This window comes from Ambystoma mexicanum, chromosome 1q (assembly GCF_040938575.1).
Source record: "Ambystoma mexicanum isolate Mex_15411 chromosome 1q, UKY_AmexF1_1, whole genome shotgun sequence".
Classification (NCBI taxonomy): Eukaryota; Metazoa; Chordata; class Amphibia; order Caudata; family Ambystomatidae; genus Ambystoma; species Ambystoma mexicanum.
Window position 1 is genome coordinate 307,344,275 of NC_090922.1, and position 24,712 is coordinate 307,368,986.

General features: G+C 45.7%; 1 protein-coding gene across 1 annotated transcript in view; it reads right to left on the reverse strand.

The window, feature by feature from the left end:
• Positions 1-554: 554 nt before the first annotated feature.
• Positions 555-24,712, reverse strand: part of LOC138555720 (olfactory receptor 5V1-like) — a 181,841-nt gene continuing 157,683 nt past the window's right edge. The window contains exon 3 of the mRNA XM_069642618.1: positions 555-560. Within this exon, the coding sequence (XP_069498719.1) occupies positions 555-560 (6 nt within the window). The remainder of the gene's footprint in view (positions 561-24,712) is intronic.

The window sequence follows — 24,712 nt, forward strand, 5'->3', positions numbered from 1 at the left end:
TGCGCTTACCAACAAAAACATTTTTTTAGAAAAAAAAGGCACAAAATGTGAGGGCTGAATCAGGCATTCATTAAATGGGAGAACAATTAAAAGTGACAGGGTAAAATTCAATCCCACTGCCTGCGCCATAAAGACATTTCTATCTGCAAGTGGATATACATGCCCCACCTCCAAGGATAACGTACACAAGGGAAAAAGAATCGGTCATGTTTCCAATTGAAAGTCAACCACTACTCAGCGAAAAAATCGACTTGGTGATTGTGGTTGCCAGTACCTAAATTGCCTTCCCATTGTATTTATATATATCTGAGGAATTAAAAAAGAAGGAATATTGCCATTGACAGACTCGTCTTCGATTGAATTCCTGATTAACTCCAAAATAAAGTTTTATCTTAACGTTACAAGTCAGAGTACATGTGATTGCTTTAGGATTAGAGGTTCTTTTCATTTTTTTATTAAAAGTGGGATGTTCACACTAGCATTGTCTTGCATATTTCGGCTTAAAATAAAATGAACAAAAAAAAGGGGAAAACGTTGAAAATTCCTCTCACTCCTTAAACCTACAAAAAACAAAAACAAAAAAAGTCAGTAGCTGGGGCATGTTACTACAGAGACCGTTACAGCTGCGTAGACAAGCTATAGAAGGTAATTCGTGAAGATGTCATCCAGATGTAAAACTACAGTAAATAGGGGCGATAACCAGCAGCCCTGTTAATCAAGAGAAACTTGCACATGCTGCAATCTACAGTACTTCTAGGCACGTACACATAAACTTGACAATTAGCCTTGACACTGCTACAAAAAGAGGAGAGTTCAGACCACATGCTCATTTATAGAGGCTAAAAGCAATTCAATATATTCTTGAAATAGCACTTCGTAATCACTGGCACCATTCTAGGTAGCATAACATTTTTAACTTTAATGTGTTATTATGGTAGCAGGCCAACCCAATCCAAAAAAGTCTTTACCACGTTATCAAAAGGAAGCAGTCTAGTCCAAGGTTTTAGGCCATACAAATAAAATATCAATATATATGTAAGGGGAGTTGTGTTAAAGTCAACCTGCGGTAATACTTTATAAAGCCATCCCTTGGTGTACAGAGCCCCAATGTCTAGTATAAGTATGTATTACTCAAAGGTTTGGTAGTATGGCAGAGTAGCAGCCAGGCGTATGTTAGGAGAGAGATGTTAGTTGTAGGTTAAGTACAATTAACTCAGTAAACACATAGGCCCAAAGAAACTCTTGTAGTTATAGTAAAATAGTTATTTTATATGCACAAGCATAAAGTTATATTCAGGTAAGTGCTATTTCAAACCAATAAAAACAATGGAAATCCAATGCAATATATCAGGTGAGTAAACTAATAGTTAGGAATTATACAGTACATATAAAAAGTTCAAAGTAAGTAAAATCACTTGTTACAGCAACTCAGAAAATGTTCTGTTGTGGGAAATAAAAAGGGTTATTCAAAACCAACAATAGCAGGCCAGTACTTTAAGAGACTTGTAATACTTTTCGGAGGCCATAAGGCATTAGCAGTCCATCCCTATCTAGGTACGAGTTCTTCGAAGTTCGATTGGAATTAAGGCAGATAAGGTACAGCAATAGAAAAGGCAAAGTTCCAGAGGATTCTTCAATTACAAGTAAGTAGACTGCATTTGAGGGTCAATAAGGTTTCACCGGCCTTGGGAAAGGCTCCCCATTGGCACACAAGCATTAGGCCTGAATAAACGGTATGAGCAAACACCCAAACACTGGAATCAGCACTCCAGCAGCAAAGGAGCAACAGAATGCTTTGAGGTATGTATTACCACGAGTCCCACAGTACCCAACTAGTTGTGAAGAAGATGCAGCTGGTTTCTTTCAAGGTGCAGCATCCGTGGACCCGGTCTCATGCTCCTTGGTTGTGGGGATGAAAAGGAGTGACTCTGGAAGGGATCCCGCAGCAGCAATCAAGAGAAAGGACTTGCAACAAAGGATTTGTGCTCCAATCTCGATCTGCAGTTTTGGCACCTTTTCACAGTTTGAACAGTTCTCGGCGAACGATTTGCCTTGCTTACTGGGGCATTGACTCTGGTGAGGGGACTTGAGGATGGGATTCTTACTTCTGACAGAATCCACCAAGGTTTTGGGAGAGTTTGGTCCCAAGAAGACAATGCACCGTAAAGTGGCCGCATCCCCCAATGCATTGGCAGTCTGCATCCCTGGAAGGTTTCTGCACATTGTGGGATGGCTCAATTTGCAGGTCGTCGTAGGACTGATTATGCACACGAGTCCAATGGAGGAAGTCGTCCTCTTTGGAGATTCCCAGTCGATTTGAAAATGGGGTCAGGACAGCAGCGGTACTTCAACAGGCTTCACTGGTCGCTGAAAGGTGCTGCAGGTGTTTCTGGTCATCTTCTTTGGATTTTCTGTTCCAGTGGTTGACTTTTCTTTTGCCTCTGGATCCTCGCTTTTTATCCTGGAACCCAGCCAATAAGCACTCATGCAACATTTAAACGTTGGGGAGCGTGGGGGTGGTTACTGTACTTCAGGACAGCCGGCCTCCCAGTTGGAACTGGTTCCAGGCCGGCATCCCACAAGACAAAGAAAAGCAGAGTTTCAGACTTCTCCCCTGCTCAGCGTCATCGCAGACACACTGGACCCTCGGCGGGCTATACAAAGGGTTCCCACCCAAGACAAAAGTCACACCAGGACCTCTCCCAGTCAGGATGGTAGAAGAAGCATCAAGAAAGGACAAGCACACGAAGAATGGTGATAAATGAAAGAAACCACCATTTTTGGTTAATGGTGACTACCCTTCTGTGTATAACAGCTGTGTAGACAGCGTGCAGGCAAAAATCACACAAACGCCGGTTGAACACTTCCACTGCCATGGGCCATAATAGTATGCTCGTCACTGCAACAGAAAAGTTACAGGAGCAGTGAGAAAAGGGATACGATGTAACCCCTTAGTACTCCTCACAGGGTGTGCTTATCTCACAAATAGGTAAAGATACAAAAAGGATAAAAGGTATCTTTCTAACCTTGCGAATAGTAGTTCTTAAGGAAAATAAAATAATATAAAAAGGAAAGCCCAATGGGCTGCCAGCAACACTGCACAAAAGGTGCTATGTGCTGCTAAAGTAAATTACAGATGCCTTAAAAAGTATGGAGGAAAGCATGACTTCATAAGATAAAATGAAAGCAGAACAAAGGTTCCAAGAGTCAGAGCAAAAATAAAATGAAGGGGGGGGGGTCAGAGGGGCAGGGGGGGCGAATCCTTTCAGTCAACAGAATAGAAAAAAGGTCCAAGAGTCCAGCAAAAATTGCTGAGGTCTCACAGATGGAGGGGATTGGGCATAAAAAATGAAAGCTCCTTAACAATATGCCCTGAGCACAAGAGCAAAAACAATACCAGAAATGAAATATGAAAAAACATTGACTGAGAGCTCACTAAGACAAGGACTCAAGCTATAATTTGGGAATAATATTGAAAAAAAGTACATTCATGTTGATTCCACTGCCTGTAGTTTTTTCTCTCCCCTCCTTCACAACTGGTTGGGTATGGGTACACAGCAGAATGGACGGGAAAAAAGGCTTCTGTAAAAGAGGATGCTGTCAATTAGAGTATTAGAATGGGGCCAGTACATGCAAGCATGAGTCTGCGAAACTGCCTCCTCCCAGTTCCACCAGTTTTCTCGCCGTGGAGGTGGTCAGACAGCATATGCAATGAGTGGATGCCTGGAAGTGAGTTCTGAAGAACTAAGAGTACTGGAATCACCATGACAGTTTTATCGCACTTCAGGGTCCTGCTCTCCCTTCTTCCCAACTGATTGGGAAACACGTCTGTTCAGATCCGACTACCGGGTGGAGGAGACAGCATATTTCCTACCAGGGCTAAAGCAAAGAGGTTGTGCAGAACCAAAGAAGGCATCCTTCCTTCAAGAGGCATCACAAAATAATGCTTAACAAAAGCATGATTGACCTAGGGGGCTGCTGTGGTAAACCAGAAAGAGTCGGGCAACTGAGTGACAAAAGGTTTTATTTAAATTAAAATAATACTCCTAACTTGCCCCATCGCTATGAGGGAAGTTACCTACCTACCAAAAGTAAAACTAAGGGTGCACGTCAAGTGCAACAAAAAAAAAATCTGTCTGAATCCGAAGTACCTAACTGGTCCTACCACTTAGAAAAATACCCAACTAAAAAGAAAAGCGAGGCTTGTATAATCCTCTGTATGGACTTCTGCCAAGCCCACTTGTATTCGATTTGTTCTCTGGCTCACAGCTTTTGCAGAATATCTTCACAGCTTTAGTATCATATTGTTTCGGAAAATTAACAAATATCGTTGGTCTGGGTTTCCCTCTCAGTTTGATAAGGAAACAGTTTCTGAATTTTAAATGTTCCAATCCCTCCAGGATGCCTTGAAATTATACTACTCCTTTTCCACCTTCGTAGTTTTGGGGCTTCCCAAAGTCTGGTAACTCGGTGGTTAAGTGTCTTATTTCTTGGTACAAACTTAGCTTGGGGCTTCTGCCCAGATGGGGAATACAGCTTCCCGTTATTGCATGCACTTTGCGGTCACGGTTACAGGGCATTCACCTTCAGTTCCTGACGTTTCAACGTAGGCCTTATGTCTGTGCTTCATTGATTCTCTTAGTGGTTGTTTCAGCTTGGATACAATGTGTCTGTCCTTTCCACTCATTTACTGGGGATGTGTGCCAGTCTTGTTTTTTTCACTTCTCATACATTTGGCGACAATTCTAGCCTAGCGTTACAGTGTTCGTATCCCTTTTCTCTGGGTTAGTGGGGCCTTTAAGAGACCTGGAAGCCAGATAGCTCTTAATTCTTAGCAACGCAAGAGACAACCCATCTAGTGAGGTTAGCTTCAGCTGCCGTGTTGCCAGCATAGGGAATAAAAACTCTTCTTGCAGAAGTAACAGCCACTAAAAAGGATGTCTTCCAAGGAAGAAAGACCAAGTCACAAGGAACCAAAGAAAGTGTGAATGGCCTACACATAAATCGGTGCCAAAAACCACAATCATATCACACAGAGGTTCCAGCTCTCTAAATAGTCCGCATAGGCGAAGAAGCCCATTAAAGAGTCTCTTGCCAACCTCATACTTCAGAAAGTCTCCTCTGTAGAATTAAAGCAGACCCACCAGGATACTGCAGCATGAAATTGAAAAGTGGGCAGCACATGTTTTTATTGACAGGAGGGTGTACGATTCGCAGATTGCAAGAAAGAGGCAGCATTTGAGATTACAAGAGAGCTGGGTTGTCATTATTTGTACCTTTTGTATCAGTTTAATAGAGTCCTAGATGTGCCTGGCTTGACGGATGAGCGTTGTTTGGTTTAATGTGCATTAAGATTATTGATCTTTATCAGTTTAATGGTGAAAATAAACATATGTTCTACAATCCCTCAAAAACAAACACCCAAACACACACATCTCCCACCCATCAACCAACACTCTTCACAGTCACCAATTCCCCCATCAAAACTTACACTCCCAAACGTCTGTCTCTACCAGTCATGTGCATAGTCTTGTGTGTTCTTTCACACTGCCAAGTCACAACTCACACTCACCAGTCCCCGTCATACTCACAACCACGCTCCCAATTCACATTGTATGCCCCCCCCAGTTCCTCCTGCAGTCTACAGTCCCTTCATTATTTCCCACTCCTTCCGCATCTTGCATCCTTTCTCCCATTCTATAGCACCCTTCCCCATTCTCCCCATGTGCAGCTGGATGCCCCTTTCTGCTGCTCCTCTAGCCCTCGGCTTTCTAGTCTGCCACACCCGCTCTGCTTTCTGGCCCACAAACTTAAAAATACATTTCATGTCCTTAGAGCAGCGAGAGGGTGCCCTGATCCTCAGACCATGGAACACACGCACAACTACTGCAACAGAGGGCTTAGGCGATCGCAGGAGCCTGAAGACGCCTTGGCCCCGCCCCACATCCATCCTGCCAACCTACTCCCAAGCGGATCGAGTGAATCTGGAGGGCCGCACCAAGCAGGTCCTAATCATACTTGCCCCCTGGTGGATCAGGAGGGGGGAGTCACCTTGCAGAGACCCTATGCTGACCGCCAATAGTGGGGGTGGGGCACCCCACTCCCCGGCTTGGTAAACCTTTAGGATCTGAGACTTGGTCCCTGTGGTGGGGCCTGGGCCCCAAGTGTCTCCTGGCTCCCTTTCTGGTGGCTGAGATTAAAGTCTTAGGGAGATAGGGGATCCTGTGGTACACGTGGTAGCCTAAACTAACAACTCCACCTCGTACTGGGGTCCGCCCCTCCTCTCTGACAGCGCAATACGTTGAAGGAATCGCCCAAGGGAGGTCTGATCTCTCGGGGAAAGGGTGAAAGATGGCTAAAAGGTGGGAAAAACATTAAACAGATGGACATCTCTACTTTAATGAATCAACCCACTGCCGAGAGAATGAAAAAGGGCGACCAAGAGGAGCCGCAACCGGTGGAGCCACCAGGGGCAGCGGGGGGTACCCTCTCCCACTCAACCTGTCACAAAATCAAGTTTGCAGGAGCTCCTAGCAGCCATGACGGGGGAATTCCAGAAAGGAACTGGAGAGGTCTTGAGCAAAATATCCACGTTGGATAAGCGGGTTGCATCAGTTGAAGGCAGAACAGCTGACATTGAGAATGCCCTATGTGAACAATCATCCGAAGCGGAAGGAATTAAGGATAGAGCGGCTGCCCTTGAGGCCAAATGTGAGGCTTTAAAGCCAAACAGGACGACGCTGAAAATCGCTAAAGGTGTAACAATATACGCCTAAGGGGTATCCCTTCCTCAGTCTCGGACGCAGACCTGAGAGTTTCACTAAGGACCTATTCCGATTAATAATCACATTGCCTGATGACTCCCTGCTTGAAATAGAGTTCACCGAACAAGATCCCAGCAATCCTTCTAAACCCCCCCCACAGACGTCCTAGCAAGGATTCATTTCTTCAAAATCAAGGAGGAAATCATACGGGAGGCCAGGAACAGGAGGCCCATACAATTCAGGGGCGCGACCATCCAACTGTTCCAAGACCTCGCTAATGCCACCCTCCTTAAGCGAAAGGCACTGAAGCAATTAGCTGAATGGCTGAGAGATAAGAAGGTCCCATACCATTGGGGCTTCCCGACCTCCCCGATCTTCACCTAGGAAGGCAAACAAAAACAAATTCACTCGCCAAAGGAAGCCGACCAGCTCATGGGTGCTGGAGTGAAGAGCGAGGGTTCGGAAATGGGAGTCTGCCACCCGGGATCCTGCAGAGAATCCAACCACGAGCACCTGGACAAGAGTGAGCAGGAGGCGCCGCATCCGGGGCCCTCCCCGGAAAAATAACAAGGACCCGGACTGAAGGGAGCAACTGGCCCGGAGTCACCAATCCGGAATCTTCGCTTTTAATCCTCCCATGGGCCCGGTGATCACTGACAGTCTTTCGGGAGTAAAGCAAATGGTGAACCCACAGTCCGCTGCTGCTGCAATTTGCGGGCTCTACCTCTTCTTCCCAGAAACCTATAAGCCAGGGAGGGCAGGGGGGGGAGAGGAGGTTTCACCCCAGGCCCAACAATGGGGCATACCTAGAGTTTTGTGGGCTGGACATTTCCTTAGCAGTTTGGGGCATTTCTCCTTTTGCAGCCAGAAATCATGGAGGTTTATCCTTCATCTGGCCCTGTTGGCCTTTAGTTGTCGGTGGAGGGATTAAGCCGGAAACCCCGTTGTTATAGGGCTGTCCCCAACCACTATTGGGGAGAGGCGGATGGGGGAATTATTGGGGAAAATGTTACTTAGGGTAATTTATGCATCATAAGGCAACAAGACATCTATATGCAACATCCAGCTAGCCACATACTGGCAGATCATCCACACCTCGGAGACGAACAAGAGCATTTCAACATACACACCTAGTAGCGCTCACGCCAGCAGAGTACATGAGTTCTAATAGTGAAAGGGAAATTAGGATGCTAACGTGGAATGTGCAGAGGCTCAACTTCCCAGGCAAGAGGAAATCAATAGAGCGTAGGCTAACACAACTCTCAGTCGACATCGTATGTCTGCAGGACACCCATATGCTTCAAGCAGAGGAACATAGAATTATATTCCAAAGATTCAAGAAAAGATACTTTGCCACCTCTGGGGAGAAAAGGGGAGGGGTGGCCATAATGCTCAGTGAAAATGTGCCTCTTACCCATATCACAGTAAAAAGGGACCCTAGGGGTAGATTCCTGCTACTTAAGGGCCTGTTCCTTGAACAGCCACTTACCAAAGCGGCCATCTACTCCCCGAACACAGCATGAAAAATTCCTGCGTGACCCGATTCCGACAATTTTGGTAATCACGGAGGGTCACCTTCTGATTGGGGGTGATTTCAACACAGTGCCGGACCATCAAGTGGATAAGACCCTGCCACCTACTAGGGCAGATTTTTCCCGGGCACTGGGGCTTGTGAACTCTTAGAGAAACGGAAACAATTGAGGTTTGGCGGTTACATGGGAGCGGCTGACTTCACTTTCCATTCTTACGCTCATAAAGGCTTCTCCAGGATAGACCTCCTCCTTATACCAGGTTGTCTATTCCCCTGTCTGGGAAAGGTTCAAATACACATGAGGCTCCTTTCAGACCAAACCCCTGTCACAGCGCACCTGCCAATACAGGGTTGCTCAGCCCCTCCCCAAAAATTCTGGAAATTACAAGATTCCACCCTCCTCGATGCTGTTATAAAAAGAGTATTTGGGGCGAGACCCATACCCACTACTTTAATGTGAACACGACTAGGGACTCCCCTATCACAAGGATCTGGGATGCAATGAAGGCAGGGGTGCAGGGGCACTAATCAGTGCAGTGGCAGAACAAAGAAGGATTTCTCGCCTCCAAGGTGCTAAATTAGAAGCAGTAGTCGCGGACCTGGAAAGAAATTATAAAAAGCGTCAAACGAGGAAGGGGGAGAGAGAACTTAAAAAAGCCAAAGTAGCCCTAGAAATGTTCTGGGCAGACAGATCAGCTAAGGCCCATGCGTATACAAAACAATTCTACCATATCAATGGGAATAAAGCAAACCGCGTTCTGGCTCATAAATTGAAAAAGGTCCATACTAGAACTAATATTCTAAAGCTGAAGGGGGATGATGGCAAGATGCGGTTTACTGAACAAGAAAAAAGGGAACTGATGGGTGAGCACCATAGGCAAATCATGATATAATATAGCATTTATAACGCTCCCATACACAAGTGTTTCATGACGGGCCCCCCAGGCATCGGAAGGCCAAAGGGAGTATTTAAGCCCCAACTATCCCTCTCTCTTCCATGACCTCTTGCCCCCCCCCCACCAAGAGCAGCCAATCTCGACAGAGGAAACAATTAAATCCCTGAAAAACTCAGCCCCGGGTCCTGATGGCCTCACAGCCAAATGTTATAAATTATACTCACATATCCTTGCCCCACAACTCACAGCCTTATTTAATTTGTTTCTCACAACAAAAACTGTCACTCCATCAATGGCTACTCACCATTCTCACCCCCAAACTGTGTAAAGACCCAGAGTTCTGCTCCATCTATAGACCAATCACTTTAATGAATAATGATGGAAAACTGTTCTCCAAAATTCTCGCCTCCAGGCTGGGCAACGTTCTCCCGAAATTGATAGACCCTGACCAAACAGGATACATCCCCGGTAGAAGCACCCATGATAATATCAGGCGCACTATCGACCTGATAGAATCTGCAATGAGAAAGGGGAGAAAATGGCAGTCATTTCTCTAGATGCCCATAAAGCGTTTGACCTGCTGGACTGGGCTACATTAAAGCAAAGCTCTCGCATTTTGGGTTCAGCCTTAATTGTTTTTAATTTTATTATTTTTTATTTTAATTTTTTTTTTTAAATGGTATAGTTTAATGAACTTTTCATTTGTCGGAATTTTCCAGTGAGTCAGTTTCTGAGTAAATCAGTTACTGATCAACCATAAATTTGGTGTCTTTATCTAGTTCTAGTATTTTTTGAAGAAATTGGGATATGCTAAAGACAAGTTTGTTTGATTTGCCGTTGATCAACATTGTCCATCTTGCTTCTGGCTTCATGTGCTGTTCTGAGATCTTAAAGAATGCACCGAATCGAAGTCTTTGAGGGGCGAGTTTTTCACATTCCATCAGAAGGTGGTGTAGCGTTTCTGATTTCTGTGAATCTTGACAGAAGCAGCATAATTGTTCCATTGAGGCGATCAGTCTGACGTTGGCCAAGTACCAACGGGTAGGTATGGTGTTCATCCGTATTTTCATAATAATTGATCTGATCTTATTGTCTGGGAAGATTGCCAAGTAGTTTGGAAGCTCGTTGATCGCCCTTACGTCTGTTTGGCATTGCAGGTTCATGCTTTACTTCGCTTCTCGTTGGTGGTTCTTATCCAATCATTTCTCATTAGTTTTATTTTTGCATGCTGTGGGCATAAGGTTAGCATTTCCTGCGAGATGTCTTCATTTGTGAGATGCTGATTAAGATTGTCTTTCCATGTTTGTAGAACAGCATTATTCATCGTATTCGGATGTGAACTCAGGATTTGAATTGCAGGCGTTTTCCCATCAGATAGTAACTTGTGAAATAAATCAAGTTGTTTCCATAGGACTATTGATTTGATTCATTGATTGAGCTGCTATTTTATATCTTATTCTGGGCATCGGATATGACGGCAAGAGTTGTAAAATCTTACACCAGAAACAGGCTTCCAATCTTGACCAGTTGTACTTGTTGGCATTAAGCATAGATTCAGTTCCATAGACAATGGTAGGGATTACTTTTTGCTTATAGTATGTCACAATTGGTTTAAATTAATATTTGCCATACTTGGGGTGTAGTACGCACCCGTCTTGTCGGCCCTAATTTTGTATACTGGGCCATGTCCAATTATCAAAGCCCCACCACCCAACTTAGAATTAACGGGACAAGATCAGAGAGGATTCACATAACCAGAGGCACCCGGCAGGGATGCCCACTATCACCACTCATCTTCGCCCTATCAATGGAGCCATTTGCTTGCAAGCTGCGACAAAACGCTAGCATAAGGGAAATTACTGTGGGTCAGAGGGAATTTAAAACAGCCATGTATGCTGCTGATGTCCTCCTTACAATTACACAGATAAATCAGCTAGGGCCCTCTGGGAATTTGGGAGCGTTTCTGGATTTAAAGTGAACTACGCTAAATCTTCTGCTCTGGCAGTCAATATCCCACACAAGGAAAAATAAATGATTGCCCCACTTATACCCATCCCCTGGGCTGCCTCCAGCTAAGGGTACGGTACTTAGGCGTGCAAATCCCCAATAAAATTGAACGGATATACCAACACAATTTTCCACCTTTCTTCAGGGAATTACAAAAAGACCTAGCACGGTGGGAAAAACAGGACATCTCTTGGCTAGGGAGAATAACAGCGCTTAAAATTAATATTGTCCCTAGGATTATCTACCACTGCACTGCCCTCCCAGTCAACATTCCAGAATCAGATACGAGGAAACTACAGACAAGTCTAATGAAATTCATTTGGGCAGGGAAGAAACCGCAGAAATGCCAGACAAGTTATGATCCGCTCTAGGTTCCTGGGCGGCCTGGGTGCCCCGGACATAGCCATATACTGCCGGGCATCCCAGCTCGCTCACGCATTCGCTTGCGAATCCCTGACAAATCAACCCCACTGTAAACGGATCGAAGAGGCATGGTGCTCGGGCCCTCCCTCATCTCTCCCGCCAGGACTCTGGCAGAATCGAAACCCCTCATGGCCACAAGAAATACTGTAACCAATTGGAAACAAGCAGCTCGCAAATGGGGTTGTGCAGGCACAATTGCCCCCCCCCACCTCGATCTGGGGTAATCCAGATTTCACTCCTGGCTCCCCCCCCACCCATCTCCCCCCCTTGGCAGCTTCACAAACTGGAGGAGGAGAGGCCTGAAGAGGTTGGGGGTGGGGGGGGGGGTCTTCCTTCAGGAGGGCTCCCCACTCACATTTATAGAATGTAAAACAAAGTTCAATATCCCAGAAACAGAGCGTTTCCACTACGCACAAATCAGGCATTGGACATCACAGGGCGAGATCAAAGAAAATGGAGGGAGGGATCTGACCGCACTGGAAAAGACTCTTTACAGGCTCCGCACCCAGGGGCAAAATCTCTACCTTATATCAACTGTTAGATAAAACAGATCCTTCCAAGAAGGAGAAATACATGCTCAGTTGGGAGAAAGACCTGCGGCGTGCACTAGAAATTGAGGACTGGGGTAAAACTTGGGGGAAGATTGCATAGCAGCACCAAATGCATCACGAACAGGGAAGAGGAATACAAGGTGTACTATGTGACTCCTGAACGGCTACATAAAAGTGACCCCTCTATTCCTTCGGGCTGCTGTAGAGGAGGTGCAATATCCTAGAACACTGTTTCACTTGCTATGGGCCTGCCGAAAATCAATGTGCTTCTGGAAAGCGGTTTTGGAACAGATCGAGCTGTTCCCAGGTCTGGGGATCCCCTGGGACCGAGGGGTGGTTCTGCTGGGGGACACCAAGGAGGGAGCATTCCCTTTAACAGGTCAGATAGACAAATGAATCACGTACCTATTGACTGCTGCTAAGATCTCGATCGCTCGTTTTTGGAAACATCCAGAGGGCCCATCCTTGGCGATCTGGTGGTCAAACTGTTGGGACACTGTAGTGTCAGAGAAGATTACTGCTTTGCGAATGGGGGTCATCACGAGCTTCCAGAACATTTGGGCCCACTTTATATAATATGCAGAGAAATATTCAAGCCTGACCTGTCACACCCCCATTACACGGTGGCTCACATAGGCCCCACGTTACAAAGAACTAGTGTTCCTCCTATCAATCCCTCCATGAACAACATGCTAGGCCCTCGCGAAGCTGAGGCCCCCTCCAGACAAACTATTACTGCTCCTCCCATGTTGTGATCCTCGGTTGATAATAACTCAGTCTGAGATGATCATGCTACTATAATTTATCTGTCTATTTGCCTTTATGTACTTGTTGTCCATCTTAACGAAAACTCCTAATAAAAATGTTTTGTTGAAAAATAATTATATTAATTCCATGGCAGGGGTTAGAAAAGTCCCCGCCATGCAATGCGCACCCTCACCTGTGCCTATTCCAAGCTGGCGGGGTTGCCATTTAAAAGCGTATCCTCTTTATGATTTTGGGATGTGCTTTTAAATGTGTAGAAATGCCCTCTCATTTGCGCGAATGCACAAAAAGGTGAAAAAGGCCATCCACATGGGCGCATATAATATGTGTTGACCTAGGGTACGCAGCACTCGTGCAAAATCTGAAATCAATTTAAATAAATTCTGAAAAATTCTTAAGAAATAGTACATGATTGTTAAATTGTTTTTCAGGTGCAGAGGAGGAAGCAACAAGCCCGGCATATGGGTTGTAACTAAATGAATCCAACAAGGAAGTTCCCAATTTAGGGGAACTCGCGTCCCCTGCACACTGTCTGGCTCAATCAATTTGCACATCTTTCTAGACATAGCTAACCCCACCTGTGGGCAGCTTTTAGTACTCTTAGTGCAAATTAAATTATTTTGTACAGCATTTGTCTTTCAAATATTTTCCCAAAAAAAATTAAAATGGGCAGAACATTTCATTCCTTCAGTTTGAGACTTTTTATTCTTATTGCCCAACGTGTTTGAGATTCATGTTCTCTTCATCAGGGGCTTTAGAGTTTCCACAATAAATGTATCAAATGATAGTTTCAGTTCAATTTTGTCATAATTACGTCACTTACATTCCATACATATTTACAGATCACTGTTACTTCTGCTAAATCACAAATCATGACCTTTTTACGCTTCCTAAACAAAGTGCAGTTTGAATTTAAAAAGACATATTCCAACTTACATAATTTCTATATACAGTAGCTAATGTCTAAACATAATAGATCACTCACATGTTAGATAGCCTCCTTCTGCTTTCGGGAATCTCATGCTAAACTTATAGAGCCTAACGTTAGAATTCTTTTTTTCATTAGGTGGCATTCTGAGCACTATAATACATTTCAATATTATTGCAAAAAGTTTAGATAAACAAGTGGTGAGCATATTCTTTATCAAAAACTTATTGTAAGAATATTGCCTCTCAAAATATAAATAGCTGACCTTGTGTTGGTAGTTGGAAAGCTACCATGTCCTCTGTTCTAGTTTTGCCACTGGATTCTACAGCGAATCCTTAATTCTTAGAGTCCTTTAATCTGCATTAATAAAAGAACTGTAAAAATTGGCCTTCTGATTATTTGGTTTAGTAAAACAGGCATGGAGGCAAGCGCCAAACAAATTAAACATTCGAACCGAGGGACGCGCCCCTTTACACATAATCATAACTGTGCCTCGGCTATAGGCACAAAGGACCACATGATGGCGCTGTGGAGCCCTGCATCCAGTTAACTGAAAGATGTATTGATTTAAATACAAATATGCATCATCTTTTCTGCTACTGCAGAAACATGAGGGGCTCGCCCCTGCGCCCAGTTTATACCAGCTGCCACTGACTGCTATACCTGGCTGTTTTCTTGCGCATGTTCCAGACAATTGGCTTTTTGCCGTTTGTTTGTACAGCCTAAAAACAAAAAATACCGAACACACTCCTCCTGAAGTTCCCATACCCCATATGTTTTTTTTTCAATGCAATAATTTCCATTCCAAAATCTGCAGGCTAAATGATGCCCTCACAGCAGAATATGCAAGTAGCATAATCAGAACCCTCCTCTTAGGTGAAGAAAGCAACAGCCAAAGCACTCTAATAAGGACCACCACCAAGGAAGAAGAGGGTGCAATGCATTCTACAGAGTACAGTTGCAAGGCAAGGTCAAGTCTTCTGCCAGTGATTGTAGACGGTGCTGCAGGTTGTATGAAATTAACGCTGCAGCTGTATAAAGTACAGAAGCATGGAGTGAAGTTCACTTAAAGCATGATCCTTGCACCGAGGGATGTCTACACCAAAAGTATGGTAATCCCAAATGTAGCGTATTGTGATTAACAAAAAGGTTTTAAAAGCTTTGATAAATGTCGGATTATTTTCATTGGAATGATATGGCAAAGGATGCCAACTTTGCTCCATCTAGGTTTTAACTTGGTATATAAAGATTGTTTTTCCATTTATCTTCTTGCATTTAAAGCTATTAAGTTGCATTGCTTTTAATAAAGTATTATTCTTGTTGTAACGACCTATTATGACAACAAAAAAATAAACAATTACGAAGTGTTGAAAAAGCTGGGGATGTACAGTCATAAAAGATGAGTTGTCGTAGGCAGATTTACAACAGATCTGTATATGGAGATATAAAAAGACTATGGTCATAGCTGCTTCGAAGAAATCAAAAAGATATCCCCTTCTTCCAGGGAGCTGTTAATCACAGTTCCAGGAAAGGTGGATGTGGAAAATATTCTGTTGATGTACAAGCTCACATGTCGGAACCACTGCCCTTAAACAGTAAATGTCAGTATACATTTCAGACAAGCAGGGCACATGGCGATCCTGTCAAGCACTCTATCGGGTCGGCCAGCCTCCATTGAAATTTCAGCTTCATTCTAGCACACCATGTTCCCAGCACATTCTCAAATCACCATATTCGTGCTGAAATTTGACCCATAATTGAGCACATTGGGGTGAGATATTGGGAACGTGAGAATGTCATTTTTTATATTCAGCAGTTAAGTAGAGTATCGATGACGTTAACAACGGTTATTAAAATCCAAGCAATCTAACAGATTAGTAAGTGGCAGAAAGGCCCCCTTTGAAAATGTACTGCAACACGAGATGTATGTAATGCAGAAGAAAACGAGCAAAGCTCCACTTTGGAAAATGTACCACAGAGTCTCATTCTTCCAAACTGAATCAAGCATCCAACATCAAAGCTCACTCGTGACAGCACAAGCAATGTTCTTTCGAGAAAGCCCACATGATCAGTAAACGTTAACATCGTCAACACTGCTGTGAATGTGTAAAGGTCCAGGGTGAAAGCCACCAAAAAAAACCTACAAGACAATTTCTGATGGGCAGAAAACAAAATATCAAAATATCTTGAAATAGCCATAAGAAAATACTACATTATGGTGCAAAATTTGCACTTGTAAGAATGGTATGATGTGTGTATGTATAGAAGTAAAGTGGCAAGCGACTTTTATATGGATGGCTAGTAGCTAACAACTTCAACTGTTGCCCCCTGCTTCAACATAATCAGCGTCTGACTTTTCAGGAGTTGAATCCTGTTCCCTTTCGGCATTCCTTCTGAAGGTAATGGCGTAACAGTTAGTTCCTCGTGTGTACTTTTTGCTCAATGTGTTTTTCACCACATTTTTTTTTTTAATGGGGGAGGGGTGGGTCCACCCCCAAGCTACCCATAACATATTATACATTTTTAAAAAAATTAAACAAATCGAATAATGGTGCACGGAGAAAGTGCACCCGTGGAAACAAACAACGAAATACAAATGCAATACGGTTCACGGTAGGGCTTCAAATGGAGCGCTTGGTCAGCACAAATCCGCCCAGGAAGGGTGCGCACTGTGGTGGCTTCATGTAACCTGCATAACCTGGGCACTTGTCCGCTTATTACACCATAAACGTACTTGCATATCGCCATCTTGTACCCCTCCATTCCTCCATGTATCCCAAAACTGATGGACAGTGGTTTCTTTGTTGGCTTAAAAGGCTACAGGTTTGTTATACCGAATACATCACTCTTCAAAACACTACATGCTTGTCATCACAGCAAAACACTCTTTGCGGAATTGTTCTCCTAGTGCAGCAACCAGCCGACTGCCTCATCTCCATCTTGCTTCCCCATGTTTCCAATCAACTCCGCTCTAGGCCAAAGCTCCCCCAACCGCCCTTGTCTGTGCTCCACCTGCCCCTGCACGTGATCTTGGACTGGAGGAGTGCCGGTTCTGCTGGAGGAAGCTGAGCCCTCTTAGATACCTCAAGTGCCCTTGCTGCAAGGCCTCAGAGGAGCGCTGATCCCGGGCGGCGTGAAAACGCCTCCTGCTTTCCCAAGCTCATTTGTAGTTCTTACAGTGTCACTGGTCCCTTACACACCGCCACGCCACTGATGGGCCCATGCCTATCTGTGGTTATCCCCACGATGTGGCCTCATAATTCCAGAGTTTTTGTGCACAGGTTCCAGAAAAAGAAAATCCACGCCAGCTTTTGATCGGTGCACCCTGTCCCAGTTGTAGTACTTGGGTGACTAAGTTGATCAGGCAATGCCTGAACTGGGTGAAACCCCCGCCCCTGCAGAACCTGGCCATTGCTAAGTTCAACTTCCTCCTAGACTTCTCTACTGCTGATTGTTACTCTGCTTCCATGTTTGTCTTGTTATGATCTCCGACCACATGATTTCCGTCTCCTCCAAACGGGCCCCCTAATTTTTGCAGTGTGTCCATCATTTCCCTCATCAGCACAACTCTGCCCAAACTTGTGAGGTTGTTGCCCCCTAGAAGAATCACTAGTATGTTGGGTGTGTGGTGTTTTGCTAGTAGCTTTTGAACATGCTACCCCAGTCGCCCCCATCTCATCCCTTGCACCCCATGCCATTTGATCTTAAAACTGTCTCGCGGTCATCCGTTACGTTTCCGGGTTCCATCTTGCCTTGCCCTTGGCACAAACAAGTGACCCACCACCCAAACTCTCCTTCTGTTCTTTTTGATTGCTATTTGATGCAGAGAAATGGGGAATGGGAATGAATTAGTGTCATATTTTATACAGCCTTATGTATCTTTTAAAACAGTTAAGACTTCCATCCTCTACCCTTTTAATTGCTTCCAGCATCACACCCAGACCTGCCACTGAGGTGGCTGCTCCAATTCTGAAGAGAGTGTTCCAAAGAGCCCTTTTGTTGCTTCTATGTCTTTCAGCGCCATGTTCATCACGCTTTTAAACTGGTACCTGCTCTGGGCAAATCCATCAGTGTGTAGAAAGTGTGGTGCTCCAGACCTGCCCGGGGATCTTATGTTCAGATATGTCGTTAGGCATGCCATGGGACAGCATGTGCTTCCCCAATGCAGTGGAGGGTAATTACTCTTCCTTTCCCTCCCCGATCTGTTTTGGACCTTCTTAGATGCAGCTGTGCCCACTCATCTAACACTGCAACATCCTCCAACCTCAAAACCCCACTACCCCCGCTGTACTTGTTGTCTGGGACCAGCTCGCTGATCCTGAAGGCCCCAAAACAGACCAGATAGGTGGTTACCCTGAACATGGCTGCCTCAAAATTGTCTCTGCATGTCCTCGCCAGGATTCCTATCAAGTTGTAAAGCTTCGACATGTCTATTGGGCACCTATGGTCCTCCTTTCTCTCAGTGCACTTAGCCCAACCTTTCATCACCATTCTGACATAATGTTCCTTAGTAGGGTGCGTCATCCACCCTAGCTTGTGATAATGGGCTATTGCTGCCAGATGGGACCCACCCGTGCTCTGGCTTTCTGCGATTGTCAACCCTACCCGATGAAAGAGCGCACCAGATATCCTCCTTGGTGCTCTGTAAGGAAACCTTCCTTGAATCTCAGAAATCTCTCCCAACATGCCCTGTATCTCCTCCCTGTGCCTGGTGCAAGGGCAGTACTGACGAGTGTGCTTACATTTTCCCAATCATGCCCCACCACTGGCTCTTGAAGATGGTCATCATCTTGTTTGCGTTACGGAAATCTATTGAACTGCAAACGAGAGAGTCAGCAGCTATATTCCTTACCCCGGTAGGTGTCTCGCTCTTACTTCTGTGTTCATCCCGAGTAGGCTTGTTGCCAGTTCCCTAAGCAGCCACAGTACCCTCATGTTACTTGGGATCTGCTGATTTATAATCTGAACAACTGCCAGGTTATCCAACCAAAGAATCACCCTTATGTTTGCTAGTGAAGTCTCCCATAGGCGAAAGGCCACTACGATGGGAAACAGCTCTAGAAGCGTGATGTCTCGTGTCACCCCCCCCTTGTGCCATGGGGATGGCCATGCCTGTGCACACCAGTCCTCCCCCAGTGTTGCTCCAAACCCATGAGAGCCTGGCGCATCAGTGTGGAGCCTCATACTGTCGCAACTCGCCCATTGCTCCCTCCTGAGGAGTACCCCGTTAAATCTGTCCAGGAACATGTCCCACAACTTCAAGTCCCATTTTACTTCTGCGCCCAGGCGTACGTGTTGAGATGCATGTTGCAGGCCCACCGTCTAGGTGAAATACTTCTGCCGAATACCCTGCCCGTTGCTAGTACCCTGCCTACAAAATTCTGCTTCCCTGCCAATGACTGCAGCTCGCTCAGTGTTGCTTTGTTCCTGCCCATCAATCCCTTGATTGTTCCTTTTAGGTCGTCCACCTTATCCTTTGGTAGCCTGGTCTTACCCTCATCCGATTCAATCTCCATCCCCAAGAATGCTTATCTAGGGAGAGGACCAACTGCCTTCCCTTTCGCCAGGGGTACCCCCAATTCCTTTGTTAATTCCACAAACTGCCCCATTAATGTACTGCCCCAATTAGCAAGCCCAGCCCACCTGGTGCCTTCCTGGTTGCTATTTGTCTCAATTTAAGGAGCCTTCCAGCCTCTTTTTCTTTGCATATGGGGGAGCAGGTGCAAGTGGATCTTGGTCACCTGGCCTAAGCCCCGCCCACCTGGTGCCTTCCTGGTTGCTGCTCTTATTCCCCACTTAGCAAGCTCCACCCACCTGGTGCCTTCCTGGTTGCTGCTCTTTTTCCCCCCACTTGCAAGCCCCGCCCACCTGGTGCCTTCCTGGTGGCCGCTCTTTCCCCCCCCCCAATTAGCAAGCCCCACCCACATGGTGGCTTCCTGGTTGCCGCTCCCAGCCTCTTTTCCTTTGCAGATGGGGAGCAGGTGCAAGTGGATCTTGGTCATCTGGCCTAATCACCACCCACCTTCTTAGCCTTGCCTCTTCCTTCCTGCTCTTAACTCTTAGATCAAGCAAAGGGCAGACAAAGCAAAGGGCAATTGCCGTTTGGCAGCCAAAGAAAAGGGCAATTCCTGTTTGGACCCGTTCGGACCAGGAGGATCCAGGGCCCGAACCCCTGCTCAGACAGCAGGTAAGCATATACCAACATGTGTTTACTCCCTCGGTCCCCACAGGCCATCCCCACCCAGTTTGGTCCCCCTGTGATGTTCCCTTGTGCCCCCCCAGCCCTCTCGTACACAGGTGTTGCCTGTTTTGCTTGATTCTTCTACCCTACTCCCCCTCCCCCATCCAGTCTACTTCTGCAGGAGTCTGTCCGGATACATTCTGGTTTTACCATCACCATCTTGTGGCCAATGCTGGATTTGACTTTTATGGACTTCACTGATTCACGGTGTGTCACCCTTTCTCATGGTGGCCCTGAATCATGCTGTTCCCATCTTCATTCTGTATCCAGGTTTGCAACATTATGTGTAACTACTGAATTCTGCCAATGTATTCGCTCTCCCCTCTTGCTTCTCCACTCTTTTTGACTGCTTACTCTCCCCGTTCACTCCTCCTCTCCCTTTCCCCCCACCCCCACCTCCTTCCCTTACTTTCTTCTACGCACTTACTCTATCAGAATTGTCCCTGGACCTAGTATGATAGCAACCTCGTCTGTCTTCTCCCCGTCCCCTTACTTGTTTTTTCCTCGCCCTCCTCCAGCTCTACCAGAAATGTTGTCAGGCCTAACCAGAAATGTCGTCAGGCCTAGTACGGTAGTCGCCTGTCTGTTTCCATTTCCTTCCCACTCTCCCCCTCCCTTCCTTATCTATGTTTTAGCTCTTGTACTATCTGAAATGTCATCAGGCCGAGCACGATAGTTAATTTCACATCCTTACTGCTCATGGCCTGTAAGAATGTCATTGTATTTTCCCCTTGTTCCATCCTGTGCTTTGAAACACATTGTGTATAGGCGCTATAGAAATAAACTATCATATCATTCCTCTGTATCTTTGCTCCCGATGACTAGAAAGTCACCCAAGTAGTGAATCACTTTCCCCGCCCTGGTCCTCTCTTTCAGTGTGCATTCCAGGAATGTGCTACATTTTTCAAAGTATGCACAAGAAATTGAGCAAACCATGGGCAGACATCTGTCATGGTGGTACTGTCCCTCGAACTTGAAGCCAAATAAGTTGTAGCTTCCTATAGCATTTGTTAACAGCCTGAAAACTGATTCTATGTCCGACTTACCCATCAATGCCCCTTTGCCCGTGGCCTTCACTAGTTCCACTGTGTCATCAAAGGATGCATAGGTCACTCTACAACTTTCCTCTGCGATGCCATGATTTATTGATTCCCCCTCAGGGAAGGATAGGTGATGGATGAGGCGAAATTGTCCCTTCTCTTTTTTGGGCAACAGTCCCAGGGCTAACACTTTGAAATTCTGAAATGGGGGCGGGGGGATGGTGAAAGGGCCGGCTACCTTCCCTAAACAAAGCTCTTTGGCATTCTTAGGTTTCACCTCCTCTGGAAGTTTTAGTGCAGGCTTCAGGTTCTCCGCCTCTCTGTAGCCCGCTCGGTCAGAGTAGGGGGATCACAAACATTGCCCCGAACCCCCATAAACCTTCCAATATTAATTTTGCGTCAGGGCTGTTATGGTAAGAATTTAATAGTCGCTGTATTTTGGTCAGAATTATTGGCGATGGCAGTGCGCTGTTAAGTAAAGGGATGCCCAGGTCAACTTCGTTTTGGTGCCTCCTTTTTGCTTTGCGCTAGAGCTCTTCCCCCTCTCCCCCAATCACAGGATGCTGTGCAAAGTCCTCCCGCACATTTGGTGCATGCATGCATGAATTTACAAGTTTTACCAAAGGGACAGTACCCAAGCTCAAGCTTCCAGCATGTGGCTTGCTCTCCCTGCTGGTTGCTGGACCGGTTATTCCGGGAAGAGCGCCCGCAAAAGGACCCCCCTCCTCTTATCCCCATAGTACCACTTTCTCTTTTCTTTTTAAACTTTCTTTATTAAATCACTTGGCATACCGCAACAAAACACAGTAGGTTAACTTTTACAGAGAGTTAACCTACCAAGATGAGAGGAAAAAAGCACAGAATCAAGTGATACATACTTCAGTAGGGCAACGATCAGCATGTAGGAAAGGTGGTTTGACATGGTTCATGCATCTGGGACATAGTACCAAAGGGGCAGTTGAAGTCGACTGTGGTGACAGAATCTTATCTGCATTTGTTACCCGGTGCGAAAGGTACAACCTAAGGCGGTTGCAGATATCGCTTGGTCTTGATTCAAACTGTTGAATACGAGCCCATTGCGCTTCCTCGTCGTTAGCCCATGTTACATCTTTCAGCCAGTGGTCTCGGTTAGGAGCATGAGGGCTTGTCCAGTGTAAAAGAATACATTGCTTGGCCAGAAGGAGGCGGAGCCGCACCAATTTAGAAACAGTGCCAGATAATGAATTCGGAATATGAAACAGGCATATAAGTGGGACTTCAGTATCAGTCATTTCGGACAGTGATGCACACACCTCTCCCGAAAAGGTTGCTAGCCGCGGCCAGTCCCACAGCATATGGAAGTATCCAGCATGAGCAACATTACAGCGTGGGCATGCACCAGTGCCCTCTTTTGAAAACATGCTCATTCTATTCGTATTGTAATGGTACCGGTGGAGCACTTGAAGCTGCATCAGTCGAAAGATAATTGAATGATACTTTTTGGGTCTGTGCGCAAATGGCAAACCAGAGATTGTCACTTACTTCCAATTTAAGATCGTTCACCCATTTAGTGTGTGTTTTGTGATGTGCTGCACCAAAACATGTTTGAATTAAGTGATATAGAGACGACACTCGGCTACGACTGTCACCCGCTGTCGGTGCAAACCCTAGTAGTGCGCTGTTATCAGGTTTAGCTGGGAAGCAGCGCCACAGTTTCTTACATGCTTTCCGCAGGCCTGAATATTGAAGCCATTGAGAGGATGTATCACGTGTAAACCTGGGGATGTTAGGCTTGGATGAAGTTATCCACCGGGTATGATGACGTGGTGTGTGGAATTCCTGTTGCTCGCACGCTAGGGCTGGCATGGGGCAGGGATGGGACACAATTCCAAAGAGGAAAATCTTCATGGAATGGGGCATGTGCTCCAGCCACCTTCCAGATTTTGCACTAGGCCAGCGCCATGATACTAGCAGGGTCGAAGCAACAATCATCGGGGAAAATGAGCGAGCGCAAGTCCCTGCCTCTCCTCGACTGTCTCTCTAGCAATACATGTGGAGGTGGGTCGGTCATCACTAAACCAGAGGGCCGCGTACTGTGCCTGTGTAGCCATCCAATATAACTCATCAGGAGCAGCAAACCCTCCTTTGTCAAATGGTTGTGTTAGTGTGTTCAGTCGTACCGCCCCAGAGTGCCATTCGAATTTGCAGATCTCACTCTCCAGCTCCGGAAAGAAGAGTCACCCAGGCCACAGTGGCATATTGAGGAAAAGGTATAGCAGTTTTGGGAGGATTGTCATTTTGAGGAGTGCAATATTGACTCCTATTGTAATGGGGAGGTGGGCCCAGCTCATAGGTTTAGCTCGCAGCTGAGTCATGTATGTGTTGTAGTTGCAGTCGTACAGCGTGGGGCCGTGTCTGGTTACCATCACGCCCAGATAACGTATAGTGGTCAAAGCCCAGTTGAACCCGTGCAGGTCTGCGGTAGGGGAGTGATATCCGTTAACGGAAAGAGCTTGGATTTACTACAATTGACTCAGAGAGCCGACAATTCTCAAACTTCAGGATAACTTCCATAATAGGGCGTATATGTTCCTGTGGATTGCACATGTATTTAATGAATCATCTGCATAGAGGGAGAGGATCTGCGGTGGGGGGAGCCACAGCGCAAGCGGGAAGAAGCAACACTGCAAGGGGGAAGGAAGGAGCAACAGAACACAATGGAAGGAGAAACAGTATAAGGGTTGGCAGGAGCGGAGCGAAGGGGGAAGGAACAACAGCACACAGGGGAAGGAGCAACACCACAAGGAGGAAGGAGTGACAGCGCAAGGGAGGAAGGGGAATAGCGTACGTGAGGGACAAGGGACAGCACAAAGGGGAGGATGGACAGCACAAAGGGGGAAAAGGAGCAAAAGCGCAAGTAAGGAGTACATCTGGTGGTTGTATGTATAATTGCACCCTGGTCGCCGTTGTCCTATACTGTAGCTTTGCTCTCAATGGGGTGCATTTTTGTCCCAGTGCAGATGTCCTCAAAGGAAACCTGACATTTCTTCATAGTCGTAGATTAACACATTCTGATACCCTTTCCCCGACTTTTTATGCAATTGCACAAAGCAGTAGAACAAAATGCATGTCCATCCATTTCAAAGTGAATTCCAAAGTTCAGAAATGGGATGTGCTTTAAAATGCGCATAAATCATGTTTTGATCAGGAGCAGGGGAATGTACAATGCATATCCAGGTCATTCATGACCCAGTGATGATATTTTTTAATTTATATCCCTCCAACAGACATAGAAATCCTTGAACGATATGCACAATGCACTTTTGTAAGGCAGATAAACCCGGAATCTGAAATTTACGTTACAAGCATTATTTTTCGGAGAGGTGCAGTACATCTGACAACATACAAAGGTCCTCGTACAACGTACGAGGGCTGCTGTAGTGGGCATACTTTTTTGGGAGAGGTGCAGTACCACTGACATACAGAGGTCCTCTCAGATCCTCTGGAGTACATCTGTATATTGTCAGAGGTACTGCACCAAAAACCAAGCATTGGCAATGCCAATAGTTTTGGCGTTTGTAGTTCAC